Source organism: Phocoena sinus, chromosome 15 (genome assembly GCF_008692025.1).
Source record: "Phocoena sinus isolate mPhoSin1 chromosome 15, mPhoSin1.pri, whole genome shotgun sequence".
Lineage (NCBI taxonomy): Eukaryota > Metazoa > Chordata > Mammalia > Artiodactyla > Phocoenidae > Phocoena > Phocoena sinus.
Genome location: NC_045777.1, coordinates 22872819 through 22892883, shown reverse-complemented (window position 1 = coordinate 22892883; position 20065 = coordinate 22872819). Strand labels below are relative to the sequence as shown.

Below are 20065 nucleotides of genomic sequence, written 5' to 3'. Positions count from 1 at the left end.
TCAGCAGTTGTGGCGCACGGGCTTAGTTGCTCTGCGGCATGTGGGATCTTCCCAGACTAGGGTTTGAAACCATGTTCCCCTGCATTGGCAGGCAGATTCTTATCCACTGCGCCACCAGGGAAGTCCCGCAAACATCTTTATGTAGGAAATGTTATTTGCAATTGTTGAAAATAAATAAATAAATGTACTTTAAAAAAACTACTACAAGACTTTTAAAGTAAGATGTTGATACACTGAAATCCACATTAGATGAAAATGCACAACCTCACGGGAAGAGAGCTACAAATCTCCTAGACTTCAGAGACAGGTCTCCATCTGTTTGGTCTCAATTACCCAGAGCTGCCTCACCTGATCACCCTACCTCCAATCTCTTCCCAGCTCTCCTCAGCCACTGTCTCAGCAGCCCTGCAGGGGCTCCCTACTACCCCACACCGCCAAATCCAAATTCTTCACTTCAGCCTTCAAGGCCCTACCAGCTGATCAAATCCAGCTTTTTCCTGAATTACTGACTGACCCTGGCCTTTGCTGGACTCTTCCCCTCTACCCCCCAGAACCCTATCTCCTTTGTGCTACCGGATCTCGCCTTGGCTCATGTTGGAAGCCAAGTGAATATAGTGAATATCAGTCTCTTTCCCCATTTCCACCAACCCCAGGTAAAAAGAGTAATGGCTGGCCTTTTTTTCCCCCAATGAAAACAGATTTGCGTAACATTCATTTGAACCTATGCATGCAATAACCAAGTTCACTAGAAACAGGCACAATCAAGAGAGAGCCCCATCATCAGGAGCCTCTAATTTGGGTTTTCAGGTACAGAGGCAGAATTGCCTTATGCAGCCTATCCAGTCCCTTTTCTGGCCCAAGGGATCTTGAGTTCCTGGATTCTTCCTAAAATGGCCTCCTGGCAGCCACCAGGTTTGCATGGGCTCTGATGCCACGCCCACCTCTCTTTCCCCTCCAAGCCCCACCCCAGATCTGTGCCAGGAGTCAGGACCCCAGGCAGATCATGGGGCAAGTCCCTTCTTCTCTCAGGGACCCAGTTTTTTCATCTGTGAAAAAGAGATCGGGGGGCAAAACTGGATGAGAGAAAAATGACAATAACTTCCCAGTTGGAAAGTTTTCCCACGAAAGTTCTCACCAAGTATACCCAAAGCCCCTTCTTGCTAGGACATTGCAAAGTGTCATAATAAATATTCTTTGGCCATCTCCTAGGTTAGTGCTCACAGACTTACCCCATTACAACATCCCGCTGTGCAGAGGTCCCAGAGTGCCTGTAAGCAGTCAGCTCCTGCTGAGGGGCATGTAGCTGTTTGAAATTTTCCAGCAAAATAAATAGTGCTGCAAAGAACAAACTTGTGTAAGCATTCATCTTTGTTCTACAATTATTTCTCGATATACATTCCTAGAGGTACACTTACTGGCTTTTAAAGGATGCACATATTTTAAATTCTGATAACTTACCAGTTGAAAAACACGCGGTAATTCTCAAATTTGTTTACAACGCACAATCTAGACATACTACCAGCCTCCCTCTACCTCCCAACTTTCCCCCTCCCCCTCCAGGAAGTCTGGGGAGGGGCTCCTGAAGCTGCTTTGTTATCGGCTCTCAGGTGGCTCCACTGCAGGCTAAAAGGAGGACTGAACAGCTCTCTTCCATTTGCCCAATGCACCTTGTCTAGCATAAGACGTGCAAAGCACTGGCCTAGGGGGCTGCTGCCGGCTGAATTTGCCGGGAGGTCTCTGGGCTGCAGCCCAGGTCCTCTGTGGCTTCCCCAAAACAGGCAGTCTGGCTCTCATGCACTGACACCAAGTGCTGGGAACCGTCACATCAACAGGCTTACCTGGCTGTACCCGTTTTCCCTTCCAGGCTCCCCCTTATGTAGGCCCCAATCCCACACATGTTCTGTGAGGGTCCGGAGGTTTTTCTTTTTTTAATTTTTTTTTTGAATTTTACTTATTTTTTATACAGCAGGTTGTCATTAGTTATCCATTTTATACATATTAGTGTATATATGTCAATCCCAATCTCCCAATTCAACCCCTGCCACTTTCCCCCCTCGGTGTCCATACCTTTTTTCTCTACACCTGTGTCTCTATTTCTGCAGGGCCCGGAGGTTTTACCTTTTTTACCTGAGACTCCCCAAGCCTCCCTTTTTCTCTCATAAGGCTGTGGACAGAGCGCTCCAAGAAATTGTTCGGGGCCTCCACTCAGGGCTCTGGTTTCCCCGTCTGTGACACGGAGAGCGCTGGGCTACAGCACTGACACTCTGGCTACTGCTGTGAGGAAAGCAGTGTGGCCAACTAGCTTCTAAGCATTTGCAGGTTAGTGTGGCTTCAATGGGGAGTCCAGGTGCACCTTAACAGTCATTTAATCAGCATTCTGATTGGCTTAGGGTCTGGGGAGCAAACTAGATCTTTGTTCTGAGTTCGCCATAGCTAAAGGGCAATTAAGACCAAAAACCATTGCAAAGCTGCTGATTTCCAAGCTCGAGGGTCCTACATATCTGGGACCAGATGAGGAACCAGAGGCCCAGAAAAGGCCTTACCCATTTCTAGGCTGACTCTGTGCTAGGCTCTGCGGGGCACAAAGTCTCCCCAGAAGGCCAAAAGGTTGGTCAGCAGGTATTTTACAGTACATGGAACAGAGAGCAAAGAGCAGGGAAGAGAGTGCTGGCAGGGTTGGGGAAGACCAAGGGAAACGTCCTGGAATTCGGTGTTGAGGGCAGAGGAAAAAGAAACCAGGGAGCGCTGAGAGCTCTTAGACGGTGATCTGCCTCCTTCAAGGGCCCGTCTCAATCAGATAAGCGCTCGGCCTCCCGCTATCGGACCCACCTGGGCTGAATGACACTGGTTGACTGTGTGACAAGAAGCAAAGTCAAGAACAGCTCATGGGCGAACCAGGGACTGACATATAACAGGACCTACCCCATAACCCGAGGGTGATACACACGCTTAACGTCACTGCCTTAAACATTGGCTATTTTTACCTCTGGCTGCCCCTTGTGTGACAGACCCTGGGGCTACGTGCTTTGGGGCTGTGTCCGAGGGAGACTTCTACCCGACTCTACGCGACCTTGAGGACAGAACAGGGGCCGCATTCAGAACTTAGTCCTTACCAACTGGGGGTAAATCCCCGGACTAACTGGGCCTCAGTTTCCTCTCCGGAGATTTGACTAACAAACATCGGTATTTGCATTATTTCTCCTCTGGGTAACGACCCCCACCCCCTGCGTGGAGCACACAGTAGGCGCTCCGGAAATGCTCTCCGAAAGGAGGAGCGGGCCACTTCCTGCCCCCAAGCGCACTATCCCGATCCGGGTTCCCACCACTCCTCTTCGGAGGCCATGTGGCATTCCTGAGGGTGGGGGTGGGCGCAGGAAGAAGGTGCCCTCCCGGCTCCGCCCCCTCCGGGCGCGGTGGGCGGGGCGAAGCCCCCAGCCTCCGCTGGCCCGCCCCGCGGGGGGTGGGCGTCGCTCGCAGCGCTTCTCACAAAGTTTGTTTTCTCCCTCCGGGCGGGTGGGGGAGGGCGAGGAGAGCGCGGAGGGGAGGAGAGGGGATCTGACGTCAGGCCGCGAGGTGCTTTCCAGCCGCGAGCTGTCAGGCCGAGTGTCAGGGCCGGCAGGTACGCGGCGCGCTCCCCCGGCGCCTCCCGCCCCTTGCCGGGACGCTCGGGACCGAGCCCTAGGCCGCGTGGACGGAAAAGCTGCTGGGAAAAGTCAGTGCGGGGCGCAGGAGGGGGGCAGATGGGGGCGGGGGGCGCGCGGACAACTTGGAAAGTTTCTTTTTCTCGGCCGGGCGGGGGAGGGGGCGTCGTCCAAGCGCGTGCGATTGTGGATGGGTGACCTCGGGTGTGTTTGAGTCCTGACTGCGGTATGCTGACTGGGACCGGCGTGGGGGGGGGGGGGGCTGTGCCACCTCCCCGGAAAAAGTTCAATTGCGGCCCTTTTGGGGGACCTAACTCCCTAGGAGCCCACCCCGGTAGAGGGCCGCCCCTGCCCCGGGCCGGGGTGAGCGCGCGGGGGGCGGGTTTGTTTGGTTTCAAAAGTGCACGTTGCTAACCGCCGGTAGCCCCCCCAACCCCCCGCCGCGGCCGAGCCGGGGAGGGGCCCCCCGAGAGTGACAGCTGCGGGTGGGGGCAGCCGGAAGGTCTCGGAGCTGGGGGAGCCGGGGAGCCCGCGCGAGTTCCCTTTTCCTTTGGAACAAAGGAAAGTCTGTCTCGGAGGCATCTGTCACTCCCAGGCGGGCCAAGGAAGCGGGGCGCGTGGGGCCGGCGACCCGAAGAAAGTTTGTGCGCGCCGGGTCCCTCGGGCAGGCCGAGCCTGAGCCGAGCCTCCCGCGGGCGAAGCGCGCAGTCTCCGGGGCAGGGGGCGGCCAACATGGAGTCTGGGCGCAGGATTGGGGGGGGCGGTGCGGAGATGGGAGCCCAGCCCCCTCCCCTCCCCCTCTGGGCCGAGTTCGGAGCACAAAGCCGAGCGCGCAGGCTCGGCCAGCCCCGCGCCCCGAAGAGTCAGGAGCGCTGGGCGGCTGGGGAAGGGGGTGGGAACCAAACTTTTTCCTGCCCCGGGACAGACACGTGAGTTTTCTTTCTTCCAGAGCCCCCGCCCCACCCGGATTGCAGGCCCGCGAGGGAACAGAAGCGCCGAGTCTGACGCGGGGTGGGGGGCTGAGGGGTGCAGGCGCCCCGAGCGCAGGCCGATTCCCCGCCGCCCCGGGAGCCATGTGCTCCGACTCGGGTCTGGGCCGCGGGGGAGACTGCGCGCTTTGTGTGAACTGCTGGGAATGCAGCGTGAGTGCTCGGCCCGGGGGAGTGTCGGGCCGAGCTGGGGAAGTTGTCAGAAAGTTGGCGCGGGAGTGGTTGCAGGTCAGCGTCGTGGCGTGTGTAGGAGGGTGCCCTGGGTATTATGTCGAGAGGGTGCTACCACAGTCCAGTTAGGGTAAGAAGTGACCCTTAGTATGATGTCGTCGGGAGTTGTCCCAGTCTGAGAGATCGTGGGTGGGCATATATCCAGGAATTGGTTGCGTGGTACCAGTTGTTCGTGCTAGACGTGGGGTTTGTAAACTGTGTGTCTGCTGAATTTGTCGGTGAAAGTTCTGGGGGTTCCAGGGGCTGAGTGATGGGTTGGTGCCAGTTATCTGAGTGCTCTTAGAGAGTTGCCTGGTGTGAGGCTGGGTGGGAGTGTGGGGTGTGTGTGTGGGAAGCCTCCTGGATTGGGATTTGTAAACTGTGTCTGCTGTATTTGTCGGTGAATATCATGGCTGGAGTGCAGGACACCGGTAGAGAGGTCTGTGTAGACAGAGGGGGTCACCTCCACACGCCACCCACTGGAACCCTGCAGACTGGGACTTGACTGGCAGCCAGGGTGGAATCCGTACAGATAACCTTGAGTAAACTTCTCACAGCCTGCCAGGGCTGCATCCCTGCCTGAGCTCAGATCCCAACTGCCCTGGCCAGCTAAACCTCAGAAACCTGACCTCAGAAAGCAGCCTGCTGTTGCTGCTCTCTGAGGAGTGGCACCTCTAACCAATGCCTGTCTCACCTCCAGGTGGCCCGGCTGGGAGGGTAGACCCTTCCCTCGAAAGCCTGGCTTAGCCAGCCCGGATATCTGGGCTCAGGCCCAAGTCAAGGAAACAAAACCTGGGAGATGCCAGAGTCTGTTGGCCCAGCCTGCTAGGGAGCTGTTAAAAGGCTGAGGAGGGAGGGGCCTTGAGATTCTGGTATCAGCTTGTCCTGGAACTTTTGGTTTTAAAATGTCTATCTCTTTTGCGTGTGCGAACAAGAAGTTTGTCGGGGATAAGCAACTGAGTTGGATTGTCTAGTGAAACACCTTCCTTCAATTAACATATGAAGAGGAGGCTCAAGCCCAGAGAGGGAAGGATGCTTGCCCAAGGTCACACAGCCAAGTTGGAGGAACTAGAGCCCAGCCTTGCTTATTTATCTGGATTTCTGAGGCACTGATTCTGGGACCAGGCCAGGGGCTAGATGACAAAGGAGAATGAGAGACAACCAGTAGGGATAACTCAGCATCTCTGCAGGGTATACATAGTAGGTACACAGTAAATGTTACATGGATTGCTGTAGGACTGTGGAGACTGATAGGGTTTCCAGACTCCTCACTGGGTCCTGGGAGACCCTGGAAGCAAGATGGGATGGGGGTGGAGGACAGGGCAAGCCATCTGGGTCCAAACCCTGCTTCCATACCATATCCTGGAGATGTGATTTTTTTTTTTTATAACAGCTTTATTGAGATATAATTCACATACCATACAACTTTTTTAAAGCAAACCAGTGTTTTTTTTAGTATATTCACAATTATGCAACCATCACCACAATCAAGTTTAGAACATTTTTATCACCTGGAAAAGAAACTTCATACCCTCTAGTTATCACTCTTCTGTCCCCTCCAGCTCATTCTGGACATTTCATAAAAACGGAATCATATAGTATGTGTCTTTTGTGACTTGCTTCTTTCACTTAGCATCATAGTTGCAAGGTTCATCCATATTATAGCGTGGATCGGAACTTCCTTTTCATAGCTGAATAATATTCTACTCTATTATGGATAGGCCACATTTTGTTTAACCATTCATCTGTTGGAGGACACTTGGGTTGCTTCCACCTTTGACTATTATGAATAATGTTACTATAAACATTTTTGTACAACATTTTGTGTGGACGTGGGTTTTCATTTCTCTTCGTAGCTTAGCTACCTTAGGAGTGAAATTACTGGGTCACGTGGTAACTCTGTTTAACAGCCAGAGTATCTTGGGTGACTTTCTGAATCTCTCTGGGCCTTGGTTTTTCTCATCTGTAAAATGATGATGATGTTAGTGTCTCCCTTACGAGGGCATTTGTGAGGACTGAATGAGATAATAAAGGTGAAATGCTCAGTACAGAGCATGGAAAACAGGCCTCAGTGGTAGCTGTAATTACTTCTAGTCTGGTTCTGCTTATTAATGATCTGCCATTTATTTCAGTAGTTATCTACCAGCCTGATGAAGTAGAGGCATTTTGGACCTTTCCTTCTACCTTGCCCAGGCTTTGGTATGGCCTGAGACTTTGACTTTCGATTACCCCGTTTCTGGTGTCCTAGGCTCTAGTAATGATGTAGAAGACTAGGGAAAGGGTCAGAGGCACCGCATGGTAATAATGTTCCCCTCCCCTTTGTCACCTGTTTTAGGCTTGCCTGAGGTCCAGCGTAGCCCCTAGACACCATGTCAGACAGTGACCTGGGTGAGGATGAAGGCCTCCTCTCCCTGGCAGGCAAGAGGAAGCGCAGAGGGAACCTGCCCAAGGAGTCGGTGAAGATCCTCCGAGACTGGCTGTACCTGCACCGCTACAACGCCTACCCCTCAGAGCAGGAGAAGCTGAGCCTTTCTGGACAGACCAACCTGTCGGTGCTGCAGGTAAGGAGTGGGTAGCAGGAGACCTGGATTCTGGTCCTGTCCCAGCCCTGTCACGGACTCAACTGTGTGGCCTTGGGCTGGTCACTTCTCCTCTCTGGGCCTCAGTTTCTTCGTAGGTCAGATGAGAATACCCACCCTCTCTGCCTCAAGGGAAGACAATTGCATGAAGTCATTGCAGCTAGATTTCAGATTTTGGAGAGTTATGAAGAGGCAAGGAATTGTTATTAATGTCTAGGTGTCGTCATTAACACCAGACGCTAGGAGAGGGTGAGAAGGCATTGAGTGTCTGGGATTTGGCCTTTAGCCCCAGATTGGTTGGCAGTTTGGTTTCATGGGGCAGCTGGTGATCTGCAGAGTGGTTAAAAATGAGCTGGAGTCACGGTTAAGGAAAGGGCAGGAGTCAGAGGTTCTGGGGTCAAAACCCCATTCTGCCACGCAGGAGTTGTAAACCACATCTTGATTTCCCATCTGTAAAGTGGGATTAGACTGTCTGACTGAACCGTTGGGAGGAATAGATTCAGAACTGGATGTGAAAGTGCTCTGTGAACCACAAACATGAACACGCCCAGAAGATCACGTTATCCACTTTTGGTCAGAGTGAGAGGTATTACCCCCTTTGAATTGCCCCAGCTACTGACCTACAGGTGTTTTTGTTCTGTTTTCCTGGTGCTGAGGTGAGACCCCCCGGACTGCCGCTGCCTTGCCTCCAGTTGGGCTCTCACCCACCTGGGAGACACAGAACAGGCCCCCAGCCTAGCAAAGGCCCACCCTCTGCCCCGCTGGCGCCCCACCCCCCCCCCACCCCCTGCTGCCTCCCCTTCCACCTCTGTTCTTTCCTGGCCCACTACTCCGATCCCTGGCACCGTCTCTCTTTCCCTTACCCTACTCTGAACCCCCCATCTCTTCCAGCTGCGTCCCTCTTCCACGAAGCCGCATGGTGAGTATTCGGCCCTCAGAATTCCTGTCACCTGACTTTATACTCGCTGGGCAGTCTTTCTGTGAGAAAGGCTCTAGAGCTACTGACCCTGACTCAGATCCCATCTTCTCCACAAGAGAAAGCTTGGACATTGGCCAAGTCACTGCCTCCTCTCTGAGCTTCGTGTTTCCTCACCTGAAAAGGGGGGCTGATTGTAGCACTTTCCGGGCACGTAAGGGTTGGGGGGCAGGACAGAGAAGAATTCAAGGCCCACTGTGAGGTGTTTGGCACAGCATGGGCACTTCTCTCCCTTTCATCCTCATCTCTCCTAGATCATAGGTCTCGACTAGCAGTTCCTAGAACCTCACAAGTTTACCGACAAGCGCTGCACTATGCCCAGCTCTGTGCGGGGCAGGGTTGGGATCCCAGAGAGGATCCAGGCACATTCCTACCCTAGGGCGTGTCTAGTCTGGGATGGGAAAGCAGGGGAAGACCTGGCCACTTAGGTTTGCAAAAAGTGATCACCGCTGGGGCAGATGGCAGCAGAGACTCAGGGCAGGGCTTCTGAGAGGCCTGGAGCCTCAGAAGGCCTTCCAGAAGAGGTGGACTTGAACTCACAGGATGCAGAACAGCACAGGCCAAAGTCTTGGTGCCTAAGAGCCAGGATTACCCAGATAGCCTCTTTGTTAGTCTTACTGCCTGCAGCCTAGTTCGTTCTTCCTGTCTCTGGGGCCCCTGAACGCCCAGGCCTCCGGGCCTTCTCCTTTGGTTTCTTGACCTCTCTGAGCCTGGCTCACTCTGTTTAAGCATTTTCTCATGAAAGCATTCTCTGATTCCCCCAGCTGTGTATTCCAGTGTGCCTCTTACCTGTGCAACCAAACCACTTCCACACTGTATCGAAATTGCCTTTTATCAGGGACACTTTCTCAAGACTGAATAATGTACTGACTCCTCTTAAAGAAAATCTTTTTCACAGACTTGCCTCCCTCACGTGTACACTGGAATAATTTTTATCACGTCACTTAAGCATGTACAAACATAAAACTGGGTAAAAAAACCTCTTGCTTTTGCTCTTATACACAACTGAAATAACCAAACAGTTTTCCAAAGTAAATAGATGTAAAACGAATGAGATTCCATCTAACTGCATTAATAACAAATGGTGGATGGTGTTTTGTTGACTGCTCTGTGATGTGTAGTATGACAGAGGCACTGGCTCCAGAGTTGAGCAGACCTGTGTTGCCAGAGGCCACGGCACTCCTACTTGTGATCAGATTGGAAACACAAAACCAAAACATTCTTGTGGGGAACTAGTGGGCCCCTAGGACGGCATATCCCCAGATCTCACTTACAGAAATGTAGGTCTGGGGCTACAGCTAATCCATTTCAGGATTAGCTGCTGGAGACTTCTGAGGAAGGGCCGGCTGGATCCTGGCTTCCCCTGGTGGGAGGGGTTCCACTGGTGGCCACCCTGTTCTAGAGGCATGCTGAGAGTTAAGGAGCGGTGGGGGGACTTCCCTGGCGGTCCAGTGGTTAAGACTCCACATGGGTTTGACCCCTGGTCTGGTCAGGGAACTAAGATCCCACCTGCTGCACAGTGCGGCCAAAAAAAAAAAAAGAAGCAGTGGGGACCATCTAGTACTCCTTGATGGAAACTGTACCATGAACCCCAAGCAGCACCAGCCATACATCCGTGCTTGAAGGTCTCACAGGCACCCCAGATTTCCTGACTGATAACAGGTAATTTGTCCCAGCTGGGTCCTTCCCTTTTGAAGGGACTCCCCTTGATAGCCCTTTCTCAGCTCCTTTGGTCTCACCAATTCCTATACATTTACCCCTTAAATATTTCCAGAATATAGCTTCTTTCCTACCCTAGTCCAACCTGTCATCATCTGATCACGTGTCACTCCCCTACTTAAAACCCTTCAGTGGCTCCTGCCAACCTATTGACAACGTCATCTTTCCCAATCTGTGTAGCGGACCTCATCCCTGGCCCCCCATATTGCTGCCACACTGATAGATACCCCACACCACTTTGCTCCCACCCCTGACCAGGGAGACTCCTGACCCCTAGAGGAGCTCTGTGCTCCCACAGCACCGGAACTGGGTCAGCATTTGGACTTGACTGATTGCTTTTTAGAACACACTAAACTCCAGAGGCCTAGACTTATTTATCACTACATCCTCAGCGTTAGCTCAATGCCAGGTATCTGGTAGGTGCTCAGTAAATAATTGTTGAAGTGACAAAATGAAGATAAAAGTGCTAGAGGGAATTCCCTGGTGGTCCAGTGGTTAGGACTCTGAGCTTTCACCGCCGAGGGCCCTGGGTTCAATCCCCGGTCGTGGAACTGAGATCCTGCAAGTCGCGCGTCGGGCCCCCCCCCAAAAAAAAAAAAAAGTGTTGGAAATGTCAATGGGCAGGACCTCAGAAATAAAGGAAATGTAGTGGCTCCTCGATCTGGACAAGCTGGTTTAAGTCACTCCCTGGAGGCATCTCTTTTTCCTGTATCTAATTTTTTTAATTTCCATTGTTTATTAGGAACATTTGCAGATAACCGCAGAAGTAAGAGAATATTATAACACACCCCTGGCACCAATCGCCTGGCTCCAGCAAGCATCAACGTTTTGCCAAGTTTGTTTTCTCTCTCCCTGGGGACCTCCCTTTCGATTGTCTCCTTTAACTGGCCCAGCAGCAATTCATTAGCAAGTCAATGAGTTATTTAACTAACTGGTTAGCTGGTACTTGCCCGGGGCGAGGCAGTTGGGAGGGTAAAACCAAAAAGTCATTTGTGAAGGATTTTCACGGGTCCCAGTGACACCCGGTAAGCCCACTTTATTGCTGTGGTTTCTGTTCTAAGGGGCTGCCAGTTGGGCAGGGGAAGTAAGTGTGGTGGGGAGAGTTCGTGCCCATTCCTTCTCTGTGTAATATTGATTGGGGGTGTGCTCTGTGCCAGACCCAGTGCTGTGTGCTGGGAACACAACAATAGAACGGGCACTGTCCCCCCTGGGGGAGGGAAGACATTGAAAGGACTGAGAATTCAGTGTAATTAATTACCCGTGTGTGTCAGCTGAGCTGCCCTGGTAGGCAAGGCTTCTCCAGAAGCTGTGTATGCATGGAATCCTGACAGACCTGAGGGATTGGGGAGGTGAGGGGCAGCAGTCCCTCTGGTACTTGTACTGGGCAAGAAAGGAGCCTGGTGCAGAAGCTGTAGTGGCCTGCTGTGTGGTGAGGGGGTGGCTTGGCCCTGCCCTCAGTGAACTTGTATCTCTCGAAGCTGCTCTCCTTACTCTGGCTCCAAAGATAGCTGCCTCCCGATTCTTCCTCCTGGTAACCACTGTCTCCCCACCTTAAGGCCTTTCATTTGTATATTTTTTGAGCTTTTGGGTAAGCTTTTTTGCTTAAGTAAAGGGTTTGGCCCGCAAGGACAAGTTAAACCAGTGGGTTAAACCATTGGTTCCTAAGCTTGGGTGGCAGAACTCTGGAGAGCTTGTTTAAAAACACATTCCTGATTCCACCCACCCCTCTCCCCTGCCCCCCATCTCTGAAGCGGATGAGACAGAGCAGTTTTTTAAAATCACCCTCAAGGTTGTTCTAATACAGCCAGCAGCCTTTAGGAGCACCTGGATACGGGTGGTCACAACACTGGGACCGTGACGTTTGGGAAAGGTCTCTCCATGCCCTCTCCCCTCTTTTGCTTCTGTCTTTCACAGTTGAAAAGACATTACAATTAAAGCACTTGTGTCGCCTTCAAAAGCCCTGCTCTGGTCCTCATGGCCTTTATCTGCTCCCTAGTGCCCCTCCCACTCCCATTTGCCACAGTGATTCCTCCCGTGTCCTTCATCTCAGCCACTGATTAAAAAAAAAAAGAAAATACTGACAGGGCAGCAGCCTTTCAGATAGGGCCCTGTTTTATGGTAGAGACAGGCTTTCAGGCACCCAGCCTGTGTTTTGCTGTATCAATCACAGAATTCACCTTGGCATTCTCCTACCCCCTCCCCGAGGACCTTGAATTGGGGCAAGTCACATGCTTTTTTCCTGACTTAGGCGTGGGTCAGGCTGCTGGAAGCGGCTACAGAAAATCCGCAGAGCCCATTATCACAGCTGGCACTGGTGGTGCACTCGGGCCTTGTGCCCTTGCCCGGCTGCCCTCAGCTGTGCATTTCTATCGGATGAGAAGACAAAACAGTAAGTAGGCTGCCAAGTTTTCTGTGGACCAGGGTGAGCACGTGGGGGGTGTTTTTCTGCTGTTCTCTTCTCAGAATTAGAAGCCAAAATGGGAGGTGCAGCTAGAGGCTAAGTGCCCACGCATCTGCTAGTAAACGCCAGGCTCCCCTCCCCAAGACTGCTCTCAACAAAAGCACTGGTCACTACTCCTCTTGACCCAGGTCACGTTTCCCCTGCATCCTGGGCTGAGGTGGAGAGGTGTAGTGCTCTCCTGTAGCGCAGGTAGCCAAGGAGGCAGCTGCAGGATGGAGAGATGGAAGCATCTGAGCAAGGAGAAAAGGCCTCGGGCTGACTCTCCTCCGTCTGTTGTCTTCACCTGACAGCGGTCCGTTGCCTGGAATCAGGCTGTGTCTGGATCCCATCCTAGCCCTTGCCCTTGTGACCTTGAGCAAGTTGCTGAATCTCTCTGATCAGGGTCTCCGTTTCTTCAGTGGTTCACATAAAATGGAGATCATCACAGAACCTCTCATAGGCTGTTGAAGATTAAGTGAGTGAGTTAGATGGGAAGTGTTCAGAACAGCACCTGGTATGTTTTGTGTTCAGCAAGAGTCTGCTTTTAGGATTATGGTGATGCCTTGCAGCTTTCCATTTTGTTCCTCTGTTGGTAAGATAGCAGACCAGAATGAGAACAGCAGCAGGAGACCTGAGTTTGAATCCCAGCTCTGTACTCGGAGGCTGTGTGACTTTGGGCAGGTTCTCTCATCTCTGAGTTCCAGGTCTCTCTGTAGTACTTTGGGGACACTGCTTACTACCGTCCAGGCTTTCATGCAGATTAAACATGCAAGTGAGATGGTTGGCGTGATACCTTGTGTCAAAGATCCTTAGTTCCTTCGTCCACTCAGCTGTTCAGTCTTCCTTCTCCCTTGGGGCTCCCCTGCAACTCCAGCCAGGATTGGAGTGAGCAGCTCAAACAGTGTCAGCTGATGCCTGCTGGGGTGTGTGTGTATGTGTCTGTGTGTGTGTGTCTGTGTGTGTGTGTACTGAGAGGACCAGAGAGGTAAGGGGTAAATGAGAACCCCAGAGGCAGGGTCCTTCCAGGCTGGAATGGAAAGGGAGAGAAGCCACAAGAAGGCTCTGGCTCTGCCCTGCCCATGAGCTTTCCCAGCCTGACAGGACCTGGAGCCTGGTGCTATCCTTGGGTCACCTGTGGAACAGGTACAGCTGCAGGCTGCTGGGCAAGGAGCCATGCCAACTCCAGGCGCCTGCTCTTGTCATAGGTGGCCATCCCTTTGGCTGGGTAGTGGTACTCAAGGCCTTGCCCAGGTGTCAGCTAGGGAAGGTGATAGGCAGGGGTAGAAACTGGTATGGGAGCCCTGAAGAGAGTTGGGCCTTTGATCCAGTCACCCATTAGAGGAATGTTAGGCATTGCCGCAGCCCACACAGTTCCTGGCATCTCAGCACAGGAGAGGTGTGGGGGAGGGGTTCCTGTCATTTCTTCCCCTACAGCAGCTACTACATGCTCTGTAAGCTTCTGTTGATGAACTAAGAGGAGAGCAAAGACAGGACCAGGAGAAGGACGTACAGTGTGAAAACTAGCTTAAGCCACTGTTTGGGCCCCTTTGATGGTTAAGCATGGTGTTCTGGCCTAGTGGGATCAGCCCTGCCTGCTTCTGTCTGTTCCTTAAACCAAACCCTTTCCTGCCTCAGGACCTTGACATTTGCTGTTGCCTCTGTCTAGAACACTTTTCCCTCAGCTTTCTGTGTGGCTGGCTCTTTCTTATCTGTTAGGTCTCTGCCTTCCCAGACCCCTTATCTACGGAGGTCTCTCTTATCTTTATATACTATCTTTTTATTCCTGTCTCTTTCCTTCCTGGCACTTCTTGTTGCTATAGCGATGTTCATTCATTGCCAGTCTCCACAACTAGATGGACCATAAGCTCCGCAAGGCAGAGTGCACATCTATTTAATTCACAGAAGCATCCCCGGCACCGAGAACTGGCCTGGCACATAACGAGCATCAATAAATATCATTTGAGTGAGCACGAAGCCTTGAAAGGGAGAGCGACAGGAAGGTGAGAAGTTCTAACTTGACCATTGTAGTGAGTAAAATAAGCTGGGCTCTGGGGTCCTGTGATAGTCTGAGAGAAAGATTCAGAGAGTAGGGGTTCTCGTTCCTCCAGATCCAAAGGTCCAGGCTTGGGGATCCCTGGCTAGAGGTAGAATCCTGCCTGACTTCTCCAGGCTCAGCTTTGTATATGTTCATCAGTAAAATGGGAGCTGATCAAACTCATGGGGCTGATAAAACTGTTAGAAGAAAATCGCGTAGCTGCACAGTGCTTAGTAAACGGCAGCTATCGGTAAAGCTGCTCAACGAAGGCTCCCAGAAAGATGCCTGGATATGCGGGGGCATACCGTGCCACACCCAGGCCTCGTCACCAATGCACTCCCACAGTTTGTCTCTTCTCTCCAGCTACTTTTCTGTTAGCAAGAAAGTGATCAGGCAACTTTTCCCCTGTGGCAGCTCCTCCAGTGGAGGGCAGGAGGGAGGGAGACATGGAAAAAATGATAAAGGCTTGTATTTGCCTGTTGAAGGAAAAACGGGTTTTGTGTTCCTGAGCCTTACACCAGCCACGCAGCTAAGAACCTGTTCTCTAGTCTAATCCATAACTTTTTAAATAATGCCCAGGCGAGCTTGTTAAAGGATTGGTCTTGTCACATCTCCAGGCTGTTAGGAGTAAATGAAAGGAAGGAGGGTGTAAGTGGCTGATCTTTTTGCTTGATCAGTAATGATGCCATGATTAGGTGCCTTCTCTGGGGTGTGAAGAAACTATTCACACTCCTCCTGAACGGTTACCTACCCTCATGGTGTCATTCATTCAAGTATGAAAAGAAACTGCCAGGCCCTACAGCAGCTGTAGGTGAGGAGAGATGTGTTCTGAAACCATTTCCTCTGCCTCTGCCCAACCTCTGATATCTTAGATCAGCCAAGACTTAGAATAGTAGGCATTCTCCAGGTAGAGAAGAGGGTGTTCCAGAAAGAAGGAATGTGATGTGCAAGAGGCATGGAGTTTTGTTTTGTTTTGTTTTTTAAAGCACAGGGCCTCAATGAAGGCTGGTGAGCAATTTCACATGAAGAAGAATATAGGGGCTTCCCTGGTGGCGCAGTGGTTGAGAATCCGCCTGCCAGCGCAGGGCGACATGGGTTCAAGCCCTGGTCCGGGAAGATCCCACATGCTGCGGAGCAACTAAGCCTGTGCACCACAACTACTGAGCCTGCACTTCAGAGCACACAAGCCACAAGTACTGAAGCCCACGCGCCTAGAGCCCATGTTCCACAACTAGAAGCCACTGCGATGAGAAGCCCACACGCAGCAACGAAGACCCAACGCAGCCAAAAATAAATAAATTTAAAAAAAAAAAAAAGAAGAAGAATACAAGGGCTGGAAAGATAGGCCATGAACAGGGGAGGCTTTTAACACCCAGGCCCAAGAGTCTGGAGTTGTTCCTATAGGCAGTAGGAGACAAATGGCAGTTTTCTAGAACAGCAATAACAGTAATACATTTTAGAAAGTGAGTGACAGCCAGTGACGAGGCTGGATTGGAGAGCTGTGAATCTGGAGGCTATTGTAAAGGGTCCAGACAAATATAGGATGGGTGCTAGATATGCCCTGGCTTTGCAGCAGACCACTTAACAGTAAGAAACGTCATGCCTCAGGCATAGGCCCAAGAGGATTGATCTAAACAATCAGCTGGACAGGAATGGGGTCACGGTTAATGGTAGCTTTCTCAGCAGTATATAGGAAAAAAGGATTTAAGGATGTTGGTTGAATGCACATTCAACCACTGACCTTGGTTTTGCTTGGAAACAATAACTTTTCTTCTACCTGAGAGTCCCTTTAGTGTCTTTGTGGCTGTTTCCCTGGCATACAGCAAGACACTATTCTAGAATCTTAGGAGTGAATGACCCTTGGCCCCATCCCCTCTCTTCTCACACACCCATATCCAACTGGGCACCAGGTCCTGTCATTCCAGTTTCCCAGACAGATCAAACGTTTGTCGTCATCTCATCACCTCCCTTAACCTAACGTGAAGTACTAACCTTGCACTCTGCTTCCACTCTGTTCTCCACATAGCATTTTTAGCATTCTTGGCCTAAAACCCTCCTGCGGCTCCCCATCTTCCTTAGAATAAAGAACCAGATCCCCACCATGAGGTAAACCTCTAGTTACCACTCTGAGCTCCATCCAGACAGGACATCCTTCTCTGAGCTCGTCATAGGCACTTTTCAGGTGTTGATCCTTCTCAGTCGAATGCTCTTCTCCCCTCTGGCCTCCCACCTAACCTACTGCTTATCCTTCAGATCTCAATTCACAAGCCGTTTCCTCAGAGAATACTACCCCGAGTCCACAAAGACTGGATTGGGTCTTCCCATTACTGTGTCCAACAGCACCGACGTACCTTCCCTTCATTGGCTGGATCACAGTTGCAGTTTATTTTCAGTTACATCATGTCTTCTTTAACTCTCTCTGCCCAGCATAAATCTGAGGGCTGCGATTGTGCCTGAGTTGTTTGCTGCTGTGTTTCTGGGGCCAGGAACGCAGGTGCTTTGCAGCCGGTTTCGAGAGAGTAAACTGATCACAGTCTCTCAAACTCATTCTCATTCCAGATTTGTAACTGGTTCATCAACGCCCGGCGGCGGCTTCTCCCAGACATGCTTCGGAAGGACGGCAAAGACCCCAACCAGTACACCATTTCCCGCCGCGGGGGCAAGGCCTCCGATGTGGCCCTCCCCCGAGGCGGCAGCCCCTCAGTGCTGGCTGTGTCTGTGCCGGCCCCCACCAGTGTGCTCTCCTTGTCCGTGTGCTCCATGCCGCTCCACTCAGGCCAGGGAGACAAGCCGGCAGCCACCTTCCCACAAGGCGAGCTGGAGCCCCCCAAGCCCCTGGTGACCCCTGGTAGCACACTCACCCTGCTGACCAGGGCTGAAGCTGGAAGCCCCACAGGTGGACTCTTCAACACACCACCACCCACACCCCCAGAGCAGGACAAGGAGGACTTCAGCAGCTTCCAGCTGCTGGTGGAGGTGGCGCTCCAGAGGGCTGCTGAGATGGAGCTCCAGAAGCAGCAGGACCCGTCACCCTCATTGCTGCGCACTCCCATTTCTTTCGTCTCTGAAAACCCCAAGTAGGCATCTGCCAACAGGGGTGCTCGAGGCTCGAGCCAGCTGTCCTGGGTTTCCGTTTTGGTTCCCCTTCCTACAGAGGGTTTTCTTTGGATCACTGCCAAACATCGGGATCATCTCTGTCCAGAGGTCTTCAGCAGGAAGACGCCAGCTGGTGTCACTGCACTGGGATGGGACCTCTCCTCTGCTGACTCTGCCGTTTCTCCAGGCCTCCTCAGCGATGAGACCAAGAGATTGGAGACAGGCATGGTGCTGCTGCTGCAGAGAATCCCCGGGACCCCTTCGTTCCCGCCTGCTTTCCTGAGCTGGGCACAGGAACCCTGCCAAGTTCACTCACCTGTGCTGGGTCCCAGTTGCCCCTGACAGGGCCTCTTTTTGTTAAGTGTGGACATTCCAGGTTCATAAGTGTGAACAGAAGAAAAGAGGAGACCAGCAGATGTAACAGAACCGACTCCGGTTGAATGTTTAAGTTTTTGCTAAACTTTGTGTTTATTTTTCCCTCTTTGCTGTGGTTTGCATTAACAGGAGTAGTCAGCCCGGGTGTGGGGAATGAGAGTGCATTGCTTGATGGAGTCTGATAAACTGAGAAGAATCCACCACTGCAATTGGTGATTGTTTTACAAGGAAGAAGTATTTTCATTTGGGGGACCAGCTAAATCTCTGCAAAATTCCAAATGGTCGTTTTATTGTTGGTTTGGTTTACAAAAAAAAAAACAAAAAACTTTTATGGGCTTTGGCTTTTCTGCATCATGCACAGAAGGGAGAAGAGGATAAAGCCACAGCCAGAGAGAGGGTCCAACAAATCTGACCAAACCTTCTAGGTGCAGAGCAGAGAAGGATGATAGAGGTGTTTTTCTGGTTGGTTGGTTGGTGTTTTTACTGTATTGTGGGGGAGGGGAGGGGGAGGTAAACTAGGCTGAGCAGTGGGGTGGTGTTTTTTTCTCTTTCATGTTTTCCCCTTCTTTATCTTTGAAAGCTTCACCCCGCGGCCTGAGTCCTGAATTCCTTCTAGGAATTTGGCTGAGTGGGGCCAGAATGTCAAAAGCTCCCTGTTGCTCCTACTTGGAGAGAAGTGAGCCATCTAGTGGTCAGGAAGGCCTTTTAGCTGATCCAGACGGGCAGCTTTTCCCATGATGGTGGCCGGAAACTCTTCCTGGAGGAAACATGGACTAGTGCCCCCAGCTGCCTGTGGAACTGCCCCGGGAGGAGGCTGGGGCTGGGAATCGGTCACGAAGCCTGTTCGCTGTGAGTGTCTTTCTGTTGCACCTCTCTTTGCATTGGAGTTGCAGAAGCCCCCGCCCTGAACGTCACAGTGAAACGGATCACAGTCTTATTCTCCTCCCGCACCCCCCACCCCCGCCCTGGGCCCCGCTTTTTTTTTTTTTGCTGTTTCATTGCTGATAGCATTCAACAGCAATATACCCCATCTTTCTAGTATATCCTAAGAAACACTAATCATAGGTTATTAGGTGAAATATTTTTGTTCTGAATAACATTGTTACTGGGCCAAAAGACAGGTCAGGATCCTCAGCCCGTAGTTTCCTGAAGTTGCCATGCTGGGCGCAGGGGGAGCGTTCCTGGGTATTGGCTGACTTGGGTGGGCTTGGCTGGGAGAAAGGCAGCAACATGTGTTCTGTCTTTTCTGGGATGATCCCTGAAGACTTCAGGGAGGCTCCCCAACTTCTGAGTGGCTTGGCCCACCCATTGCTGTGGGAGTGGGGATTGGTTATTTAAGAAAGGGGGCTTTGCTCTCTGTTAGTGGGCAGGTTTTCTAGGCTCTCTCTTCTGCCTCCCCTCTCTGTGCCCTCTCCTGGCATGCCCCAGGGGGATCAGGGACCCTCACCCTCCTGAGGCCCAGCTGGGGAAGAATGAACACGGCAGCTTCAAGATCAGTTGAAGCTGCTGCTTGCCCGGCCTCTTGCACCCCACCCGTGTCTCTGAGCCCAGGTCTGTTGTCACTGTTGCAGGACACTTGCAGCAGGGGACTGTGGGAGCGCGTTGGGCTGGGGTGGGACTTTCCCTCCCACAGTGCACTGAGCAGTGGAGGGTGGTGAGGGGTCAGGGAGCCATGCTGCTGAATTCTGGTTGGCACTCCCCCCTTGTACAAGACGGGGAGGCTGGGGGCAGGGCAGCCTCTGCTTGGTTCGGTTCTGAGGTAACCCTGGAAGCACAGTTATCCCGTTGGATTATTTGAGCAAAAAACTACTGTAAATAACTTTGGTTTTTGTCTTTTGTCAAATAAAGTTTTTTTGTTTTTTGGTTTTGGTTTTGTTTTTCAAAGCAGAAGGATTGATCCACTATGACCCTCGGCCCAGCCTGGAGACAGGACAATTGCTGAGTTCTTACTCTGCCCCACCTCTTTCACCCTCCCTCTAGTAGCTGCCTGTAAGCGTTGTGTACT

The 20065-nt window shown here is 51.8% G+C and overlaps 1 protein-coding gene across 11 annotated transcripts; it reads left to right on the top strand.

The window, feature by feature from the left end:
• Nucleotides 1-3419: 3419 nt before the first annotated feature.
• On the top strand, nucleotides 3420-19923 carry TGIF2 (TGFB induced factor homeobox 2). Of its 11 annotated transcripts, none has more exons than XR_004345663.1 (4): nucleotides 3464-3619; nucleotides 7176-7401; nucleotides 10857-14554; nucleotides 17149-17285. XR_004345663.1 is itself a non-coding variant. In XM_032604123.1 (3 exons), the coding sequence occupies exons 2-3, from the start codon at nucleotides 7210-7212 to the stop codon at nucleotides 17668-17670; spliced, it is 714 nt and encodes a 237-aa protein (XP_032460014.1). In that variant the 5' UTR covers nucleotides 3420-3490; nucleotides 7176-7209; the 3' UTR covers nucleotides 17671-19923. The 11 variants fall into 11 exon arrangements, 6 of the variants coding, with proteins under 6 accessions (XP_032460014.1, XP_032460013.1, XP_032460012.1 ...); XR_004345660.1 differs by having other exon boundaries at nucleotides 3549-3712; nucleotides 7176-10949; nucleotides 12363-14554; XR_004345662.1 differs by having other exon boundaries at nucleotides 3549-3712; nucleotides 7176-12503; nucleotides 14457-14554.
• Nucleotides 19924-20065: the final 142 nt, after the last annotated feature.